Raw genomic sequence first — 10,906 nt, 5'->3', positions numbered from 1 at the left:
TGGGTCGTGGAGCAAGCATGGGTGTTGGGGTGGGTCGTGGGGCAAGCATGGGTGTTGGGGTGGGTCGTGGAGCAAGCATGGGTGTTGGGGTGGGTCGTGGGGCAAGCATGGCTGTTGGGGTGGGTCGTGGGGCAAGCATGGGTGTTGGGGTGGGTCGTGGGGCAAGCATGGCTGTTGGGGTGGGTCGTGGGGCAAGCATGGGTGTTGGGGTGGGTCGTGGAGCAAGCATGGGTGTTGGGGTGGGTCGTGGGGCAAGCATGGGTGTTGGGGTGGGTCGTGGGGCAAGCATGGGTGTTGGGGTGGGTCGCGGAGCAAGCATGGGTGTTGGGGTGGGTCGTGGGGCAAGCATGGCTGTTGGGGTGGGTCGTGGGGCAAGCATGGCTGTTGGGGTGGGTCGTGGGGCAAGCATGGCTGTTGGGGTGGGTCGTGGGGCAAGCATGGCTGTTGGGGTGGGTCGTGGGGCAAGCATGGGTGGGTCGTGGGGCAAGCATGGGTGGGTCGTGGGGCAAGCATGGGTGCTAGCAGTGCTGACCTAAAGTGACTATGGAGAAGTGATATATATTGCCAGTAACATTCTAATACTTTATGTGTATTACATTATAACAGCCTTCACGTGGATAACAGCCTTCACGTGGATAACAGCCTTCACGTGGATAACAGCCTTCACGTGGATAACAGCCTTCACGTGGATAACAGCCTTCACGTGGATAACAGCCTTCACGTGGATAACAGCCTTCACGTGGATAACAGCCTTCACGTGGATAACAGCCTTCACGTGGATAACAGCCTTCACGTGGATAACAGCCTTCACGTGGATAACAGCCTTCACGTGGATAACAGCCTTCACGTGGATAACAGCCTTCACGTGGATAACAGCCTTCACGTGGATAACAGCCTTCACGTGGATAACAGCCTTCACGTGGATAACAGCCTTCACGTGGATAACAGCCTTCACGTGGATAACAGCCTTCACGTGGATAACAGCCTTCACGTGGATAACAGCCTTCACGTGGATAACAGCCTTCACGTGGATAACAGCCTTCACGTGGATAACAGCCTTCACGTGGATAACAGCCTTCACGTGGATAACAACCTTCACGTGGACAGTTGCTGAAGGATTACAGCGACACATCTCTAACCACAACAGTTAGCTCATCCAGTTACAGCGTTAATGGGCCTTTTGTAATAGACAGACAGTACAAAATTTCCAAGAATATCCCAGCTCTTGTTCACACAGTTAACAATTACTGCTCACTGTTGAAGGATTCATTGAAGGTAAACGTTGGCTTTAGGTATTGTATGTACTAGCTCTATCTATAAACCCAACATTATGTTTGTAACTCTTCATCAATGTACCTGAATAAAAATTTGAATTTGAATTTAAATTTGAAAGTATCGATATCTCAATTCAATCCTGAGAATCGCAATGTCATACTGTCTAGTGGAGGTCTTGTGGTGCTCCGTAAATATAGTAATGTTTTAAACGTCTCCTTATACTAGTGCTCTCTGCGTCTGGGAAGCATGGCAGCTGCCTAGATGAAGGTGACCTTGATGATGTCTGACATGTCATGACTAAGCACATGGCAACCAGGAGAGAAGCCTCACTGCGCAGTGGCCACAGTATCAGAGTGGCGTTGGTTCGACGTTAAATAAACATAATTTACCTTTTCAATCGACGTAGATTCTGCGTTGGTATTTTAGCGCACTTAAAATACCATTTACCATCGAGCACATATTAGGCGAGCTCTGTTACATGTATAATATCAAATAGTCAAAGCACTGGCCAAATAGCTCTAGCTAACCTACAAATTGGGCCACAAGAACAAATCCAGAAGGGCCGTGACGAGGATTCGAACCTACGTCCGAGAGCATCCCAGACGCTGCCTTATCGACTGAGCTACGACATGGTCAAAGGAGTTGAAACCAGAAGTTCTACTGAACTTACGTGAATCCTGCAGCCTCTCCGAGACACAAACCAGGGTTTTACACAATTCTCCCATGCACTCGAGCTATGTCAATAGGCTGTTCTACCTCTTCGCCCTTACTTCATTACACACAGAAATCACAATATCGTGAATTTGATTCTCAGTCGTTTCAGGCAGCGTCGGGGCTGCTCTCGGACGTAGGTTCGAATCCTTGTCGCGGCCCTTGTGGATTTGTTCATTTGATGCATCACTCTATTGTGATTTCTGTGTGTAATTGGGCCACATTTGAACTGTCACATTTATACCTGGCGCAACCAGCAGCCAAATACAGAAAACAACTGCCTGGCCTTGGCCGCAACACCAAGGATCAGCTGACGCCATAAACACAACACACCGCCTTACAGTGCGGCAAGTCTCCCTCTAACATACACCTCTGTTTAGTTGACGCTACTCTGTCTACACCACAACACAAGAAGCACTTTTGAAACCTCGACGTCATTCTCAACATTAACGCGTCTCCCAATATTTGTACCCGTGCAGTCATGGGGAGGGTAGACCCTTCATGCAAACTGACCCTACCATCAAGAATAACCCAGCGGGGTTTCTTCCTATTGGGGCACCTACTCCCAAAGCGATATGAAAAGGCTTGAAAGCATTCAAAATGAAGCCATGACAATCATTCTTGGAGTTCCAAGAACTGCCAAAACGTCTAATCTACGAGAGGAGTTGTCCCTTCCCAGTGTTAAAAGCAGAATTCAGGAGCTGAATGCTAAGCTTGCAATTAGGATAGCCAGAGATCCCCATTACAATGATATTGCCAAGTAAAAACTGAGCTCTGTGCTACTTTCAGGGGGAAACAGGAGAAGCAAAAAATGGCATCACAGAGCAGTCTGCTACCTTGAAGAGCTTCACCTGCTTGAGCAAGCCCGTGAGCTCCTGCCTGTAGAGAGGTTACCTCCCTGGGAGGATGACTCATGCAAGATCATCATCAATGAAATGGCAATGAAAAAATCCAACATGATACCACAAGAAATGAGGCACAAGTATCTCGAGGAAATTTATAAAGAAGCCGGAGATGAACTAGATCAAATCTACACTGACGGGTCATCTAATCCTATCAATGGCAGGGGTGGTGCAGCATACACGGTAATCAAGGATAATACCTTCCAACGCAGAAATGAAGAAAAAGCACGTATTGAGAACTATGCCTCTTCAACGCAAGCAGAGCTAACTGCCATTGTTATGGCGTTAAGGTTTCTTGAACGGAACACTAATGGTGCAGTGATTTGCACCGATTCAAAAGCAGCACTGCAAAGCCTAAGTAAAAATCAGGCAGAAAATCTTGCAATAGTCGCTGAAATCAAGAGAGCTGTGAGAGTACTTACCAATCAGGGAAGAGTCATCAAGGTTCTGTGGATCCCCTCCCATGTTGGAATATGTGGAAATGAACGAGCAGATGTGCTGGCTGCTGAAGGCGCTGAAGGAGACCATATTGAATACTTCATACCCAAGACTCAACTACAAATTAGAGGTATTATCAGGCAACATCACTGTGACAAGGTAACTGAGGAAAGGAGGATAGAAGCACAAACCAGTGAATCTGTACGATGGTACAACATGGTTGCAGCTGGCAATCCCAATCAGTATGGCCGAAGAGGAGGACGACGAGGGAGAGAATCAGTAATAGCGAGAATCCGTCTTGGATACAAATATCCATGGAGATTTGGAATGGAAACAACAGTTGATCAGCGAAGTTGCAGAATCTGTGGTGAGAGTGATGGACACCGCCTTGACCACTATCTACGTGAATGTGAACACCTGAGAGACATTAGGAATAACTGTAGAATAATAAACCCCACATTGTTTGAGTTAGGAAAACACCATTTGTCAAATATTGATACTGTTCTTAAAAGATTTCCCCATTTTGCACCCGCAAGATAACGTAAGCTTTTAAGGGTTGATAAATGTTAATCTTCTTGTTTGAGGAGCTGTTCACTTGAGACAGTTAAGCAAGCCCCAGCTGTGTCTGGGTACAAGTGACAGGATGAACAACCCAGCGGGTTTTCTTCCTATTGGGGAGTGTTGTACATGCTGCTATGGCGGTGTGTCCACTCACAGGATGAGTGGCGCTGCCCAATACTGTCATTATGGCGGTGTGTTCACTCACAGGATGAGTGGCGCTGCCCAATACTGTCATTATGGCGGTGTGTTCACTCACAGGATGAGTGGCGCTTCCCAATACTGTCACTATGGCGGTATGTCCACTCACAGGATGAGTGGCGCTGCCCATATGCAATACTGTCACTATGGCGGTGTGTCCACTCACAGGATGAGTGGCGCTGCCCAATACTGTCATTAAGGCGGTGTATTCACTCACAGGATGAGTGGCGCTGCCCAATACTGTCACTATGGCGGTGTGTTCACTCACAGGATGAGTGGCGCTGCCCAATACTGTCACTATGGCGGTGTGTTCACTCACAGGATGAGTGGCGCTACCCAATACTGTCATTATGGCGGTGTGTTCACTCACAGGATGAGTGGCGCTGCCCAATACTGTCACTATGGCGGTGTGTTCACTCACAGGATGAGTGGCGCTGCCCAATACTGTCATTATGGCGGTGTGTTCACTCACAGGATGAGTGGCGCTGCCCAATACTGTCACTATGGCGGTGTGTCCACTCACAGGATGAGTGGCGCTGCCCAATACTGTCACTATGGCGGTGTGTCCACTCACAGGATGAGTGGCGCTGCCCAATACTGTCATTATGGCGGTGTGTTCACTCACAGGATGAGTGGCGCTGCCCAATACTGTCACTATGGCGGTGTGTTCACTCACAGGATGAGTGGCGCTGCCCAATACTGTCACTATGGCGGTGTGTCCACTCACAGGATGAGTTGCGGTGTGTCCACTCACAGGATGAGTGACGGTATGTCCACTCACAAGATGAGTGGCGGTGTGTCCACTCAGGATGAGTGGCGCTGCCCAATACTGTCACTATGGCGGTGTGTCCACTCACAAGATGAGTGGCGGTGTGTCCACTCACAGGATGAGTGACGCTGCCCAATACTGTCACTATGGCGGTGTGTCCACTCACAGGATGAGTGACGCTGCCCAATACTGTCACTATGGCGGGGTGTCCACTCACAGGATGAGTGGCGCTGCCCAATACTGTCACTATGGCGGGGTGTCCACTCACAGGATGAGTGACGCTGCCCAATAAACTCGCCCCTCGGGACAACATGTAATAAAAAAAAACACCAGAAATAAATATCCCTTTGATATCCCCAGAGTCAAACTTAATCTGTGTAAACACTATGCAAATACAGCGTTCTATTATCAAGATAACTTCAATTACACAAGTATTGTGCAATAAAGACGACTGCTGTGAATATACCTTTGCTCAATTTTCGGTCAAATCCTTTAAATCGTCAAGACGAATTGCATAATAATCTCAACAAAACGGCCATAATTGCTGCCTTCAGAGTAGGCAAAAAGAATCCATCAGGACAAAACCAGAGAAAAATTCGCCTCAAGGTAGCTACTCAGTCCATAAAATCTGATTTTGTCCGGACAGCTGTATCCCAACGAAAGGGGATTTTCATCAACGAGTGTTTGACTAGAAAGACAGCAACTCCTCTACCGCCTGCGTCAAATCCGTCATCAAAACCCAGATGCGATTCATCAGTGCTTCGTTAGAGATGGCATGATTAAAGTGAGAAAGACTTCTGAAGGTAAAATGTTTACAATTGCTAATGAGGATAACCTCATCATAATTAACTCACTTGTCACCCAGTGCGGGCTAGGTAAACAAAGTTCCTTTGTTACACTTTTTTTAAATTAAATTTTAATTTGATTGTTATTAGTCATTTATTGAACTTAATTAACTGAGTACATTATTATTATCTTTAATTCATATTAATTATAGCATCATAACTAAACTATTTATAGTTAATTATCATTAAGATTAAATTTACCTGTTTATTATTCAACTTTTTTCTTTGCTTTCATTATTACCTAGGTTGCCTAGCCTCGCCATACTCCCTTACTCCATTGTACCCCTGGCTTTGCCTGTGTCTCAAAATGCAAATTATTACTTTCAGTGTACCTGAGAGTACTAGTAAGAAATCTACCTCATTTTTTTGTTTGTTTCGTGTTTGTCTTGTATATACATATATTCCCCACTTTTATATCAAAATTTGTTTATTTTGTAATTGTCTTTTTTTCCTTATTTTCCTATAACCATCCTTTTTATGCAAACAAGTATAGACCCAGAACTGAACCTCTTATTTTACCTACCTACCTACCTCTTATCCACTATCTATGACACTCATCACTTTAATGATCAAAATTGCAGATATTGTTGGATATCTGGGGCTTGACTCATATATTCAATTATTTACTTATTGTATTTAATAAATCGAAGGACCACCCACTTTTGAGAAAAGAGGGAAAACGTATAAGAGTGATCATTAGAATAACACTAGAGAACCAGTGTCTATGGATACTAATTAAATGAATAATCACTTGAAAATAATGAATAGACTGTATTGTTGATTAATTAAAGTCAAAGCCTCAAAGACCTACATTGGGGGGTATTTCTAGAAGTTCATATATATCTAGGAACCAGTGTGGTTCGTCACTAGTTCATTGTTGAATAAATAACATAATAAATCTAAACTATTATAGATTCAAAGATATGATAACTCAAATTATGAATATTAAAGATTATGAATTACTGAGCAACAGTCAGGGCAAAACACATTAATTACCAATTATCATTTCTGGTAATAATCTATTCAATGTAAAGATCCTACATGAATTATATAGAAATCAATAATAATATTAAATAAATTTGTACGAAAAATGTCTTAGCTTTAAGGCGATTTCTGTAACGCCATTTCGTCATTCGTCCTCGTGGTCACAGGATCCCCATAAAGAAAGAACCCGAGGTGAATATCACGAATGATGAGGAACAACTTGACGACTCCTCGTATACACGCTGAAATCAGAGAAACTTAAGTAGCATTTGATTGGGCTACGATTTATTTTCAATATTCATGAAAACGGAGAAATTGCCGTAAGTTTACTAATGTTGTGTATTAGGTATCCTTGCTGTATGACGACAGACTACTCACAAATATATAATCTAGGATGATGCATCAAACGAGAACCATATACTTAACATGACCTCAAATACTGAGGTCTGCCGAAACCGCGTCAGCCAGTCCCAGACGTCCACTGCTGTGTACGTGTAATTACGGGTCTTGGCTTCAATTGTTGACGCGTTATTAACTGGCTGGGCACTATAGAACACGTGGATAAGTAATTATTAACTGTTGACCAGGTATCAACGTAATTATTGTCGATAAACTCTCCAGTCACTACCACGTGTCTCGCCACTCTTCACGCCAGGGATGCCTTCTCTCTCACAATGGCGTCGCCGCCTCCCTCAACCCGTCTCTCGCATTCACCACAGAAATTATTAATCACGAATAATTCTTTTACGCGCAATTATGGATGTAATACGTTAATGAGAACTGGGTTGCAATTATAGGGATTTAAATATTATCACATTCTCGTTTTATGGTGTTAAACGAGAAATGGAGAAGAATTTATTTTCTCCAGGGCATTCGCACGTAACAGAGAAAACTGCTACTATATAACTATTTCAGTTAAGAACTCTCGGTTTTGGATTATTGGGAGTTATATTATCCGTAGGTAATTATTACACGGAATACTGATAATTTTTAGAGAACCACATTCAATTCTCTAACACATTGGTAATAAACGTGTCCAACTGGACATTATCTGACGCAATGTTGCTACTCGATTTCATGAGAATTCTAGCACTAATACCCAGATGAAATGGTTTAGTTATGTTTACACTACCGTTAGTGAAATTAGTAACTACTGTAGTTAGTATATAATAATGATGATGTATTATAATACAATAGTAGTTCATTAGTGTTGGAAATTTCCAACAGATATTATACAGCACAAGATGTAAACAATGTATTAACACATAATCACAATATCTCTGTAATTAACTTGAATGTAAGATCTCTAAGCAAACATTTTGATGATGTTAGTGCCTTGATTCAAACTGTTGACAACAAAGTCTCTTTTGTTATACTTACTGAAACGTGGTTAAAAGAGGATACTACTCAACTCTTTAACATGCCAAACTACTCAGCAATTCACAACTGTCGACCAATTCAGAGTGGTGGTGGTACTGCCCTTTACTACCACCAAGAACTGACATGTTTAAAAGTAATTAGAACTAGAGACTCCTATTTAGAGTATATCTTTGCATGTTTCAGAGTCAAGGGTGCTAAGACTGTCCTGACTGTGGGAGCAGTCTATAAAATTCCTAACACTGATGTGTCCGAATTCAACTCTAACCTTAGAAATCTAATACTAGATAACAGACTGAACAAAAACTATCTAATTATCGCAGGGGACTTTAATATTGACCTCTGCGAGCCTGATAACCCTCCTGCTGTTAGTTTCCTCAACTGTATGAATTCCTGCTTCCTCATACCCTTAATCATTAGACCTACTAGAATCACTGATAGTACTGCCTCTGCTCTTGACCACATCTGGACTAACATAACCTCTCCACTTACTTCAGGGATAATCATTGATAGGACCGCAGACCTTTACCCATCATTTCTCCTAACCAACATTAATAAACCACCTCTAGATACAAGGAAGATAAGCTTTAGGCTGCACAATAAATTTCTGTAAGCAACTTTATTGTTACTGTTGCTGGTTCCAAGGGGTTGTCATAGCCAGGGGGTGGTAATGGGGGACGAGCTCCCATGACCTATAAAAAGCTCCTATACGGCATGCGTCTCAAATAGCCTCTGACAACCAAGTCCAACTCCTGACCTACACGGGTGGCTTAGTCTTTAAGTCCGACGGAACTGCTTTTACCGACAGAAGAAGGGGCGAGGGCGTGCCTCTGGCGCCTTAAACCCAGCTGCTATGGGTAGATGGGACTCGATAGCCTAGGAAGGCAGCCCACCTAGGGGAAGGAAAACCCTGATTTTAAACCTCCGCTGCCTTGCGGCCACACCCCTTTTTTGGGAAAGGCTTCAGGAGTCAGCCTCGAGGAAAAATCCGGAGTTGGAGCCCCTAAGGCAGTTCGTTGTTGACGTCGACCTCGTTCTGGAAGCTCCTGCGACGTTGCTGGAACCATGTGTATTGGCATTTGCCTTTCTATTGGATAATTTCAGCAACGTGGAGAGGGGGTACCTGCTGCATGGGTAACAGCTTCTCCTCCATATCTACCTACCCAGGCTTTGCGCCCTGGAGAGGACACTCCAGCTGTGCCTCACAGCGTCGAACCAACACGGGAAGCGACAGTCTACCAGTTTTAAGTCTTCTGCTCGATTGGCGAAGAGTGTGACGCCAGGGGTTGCTTCCGACGGTGGGAGGGAAGCAACCCCTGGGCAGCTACCGCCCGCCTCAAGCTGGGCAAACCCCAGCCAATAAGGTGTTGCCTCGCCACGGTCCGTTAACCTCACTGGGTGTGTGGGGTTTAGGGTGAAAACCGACAAGCGGCCCGACAACTTTGCACCAAGCAATGCCAAACCGAAGAAGAAAATATCAACTGCCCTAAAGCTGGGCACATGGAACGTCAGGACACTGACACCAGGCTTCTCTGACGACCTGCAAGAAATCAATGACGCCCGGAAAACAGCAATCATCGATAGGGAGCTGAGCAAACTGCAGATGGATATTGTTGCTCTCCAAGAGACCAGGCTCCCAGGATCAGGATCTGTGAGAGAGAGGACCTTCTCTTTCTTCTGGCAAGGAAAACCACCTGATGAGACCAGAGAACATGGTGTGGGATTTGCCGTCAGGAATGCACTGTTGGGACACATTATGCCACCGATGGGGGAAACCGAACGAATTCTGTCTCTGCAACTGCACTCCCAAACAGGACCAGTCAATGTAATTAGTGCATATGCACCAACCCTGACTTCTCCAGCAGAGGCAAAGGAAAAATTCTACGATGACCTCAACAGAGTCATAACGAGAATCCCTGTAAAGGAGCCACTGTTCATCCTCGGCGACTTTAACGCCAGTGGGTGCCGAGCACAACATTTGGCCCACTTGTCTGGGTCAATTCGGCATAGGGAGGATGCATGAGAACGGGCAACATCTGCTAGAACTCTGCTGCCTTCATGGTCTTTGTGTCACCAACACGTTCTTTGGCACAAAGCCTCAACACCGAGTATCTTGGAGACACCCCAGATCCAAGCACTGGTACCAGCTTGACCTGATTCTTACTAGGCGTGCAAGTATACCCAGCGTCAAGATTACGCGTAGCTACCAGAGTGCTGTCTGTGACACCGACCACTCCCTGGTATGTAGCAGGGTCAAGATGCAACCAAAGAAGATTCATCACTCGAAAAAGGCAGACAGACCTCGCATCGACACCACCAAGACCCGCAACCAGGACAAGGTGGAAGATTTTGCACGTGTGCTCGAGGAAGCTCTCCCTGGCCCAGCCAGGGTCACTGCCTGTAAAAGATAGGAGCACTTCAGAGACGCTGTGTTCAACTCTACCATTTCCACCTTTGGCAAGAAGACCAGCAGCTCGGCAGACTGGTTCGAGGCTCACTCGGAAGAGATGACACCTGTCATCGAAGAGAAGAGAAACGCCTTGGCAGCCTACAAAGCCTGCCCAAGTCAGCGCAACTTACAGATCCTTCGGGCCGTCTGCTGCAAAGTGCAGCAGAGCGCCAGACGATGTGCCAACAACTATTGGCTCCAGCTCTGCTCCCAGATACAGACTGCAGCGGATACAGGCAATGTATGGGGAATGTATGACGACAACAAGCAGGCCCTCGGCCCAATCCAGAGGAAGACCGCTCCTCTGAAATCTGCCACTGGCGAGGTGATTCAGGACCAGACACTGCAGCTGAAGCGCTGGGTCGAGCACTACTCTGAGCTATACGCCAGGGACAAT

The 10,906-nt window shown here is 45.4% G+C and overlaps 1 protein-coding gene across 1 annotated transcript; it reads right to left on the bottom strand.

Annotated features, from left to right (window-relative positions):
• Nucleotides 1-592: 592 nt before the first annotated feature.
• LOC138353184 (metacaspase-3-like) lies at nt 593-1,132 on the bottom strand. The gene has a single exon (XM_069306056.1). The coding sequence runs from the start codon at nt 1,130-1,132 to the stop codon at nt 593-595; it is 540 nt and encodes a 179-aa protein (XP_069162157.1).
• Between the last annotated feature and the right edge of the window lie 9,774 nt (nt 1,133-10,906).

This window comes from Procambarus clarkii, chromosome 56, assembly GCF_040958095.1.
Source record: "Procambarus clarkii isolate CNS0578487 chromosome 56, FALCON_Pclarkii_2.0, whole genome shotgun sequence".
NCBI lineage: Eukaryota > Metazoa > Arthropoda > Malacostraca > Decapoda > Cambaridae > Procambarus > Procambarus clarkii.
The sequence above is the reverse complement of the archived record's forward strand: the minus strand, read 5'-3'. Positions and strand labels throughout refer to the sequence as shown.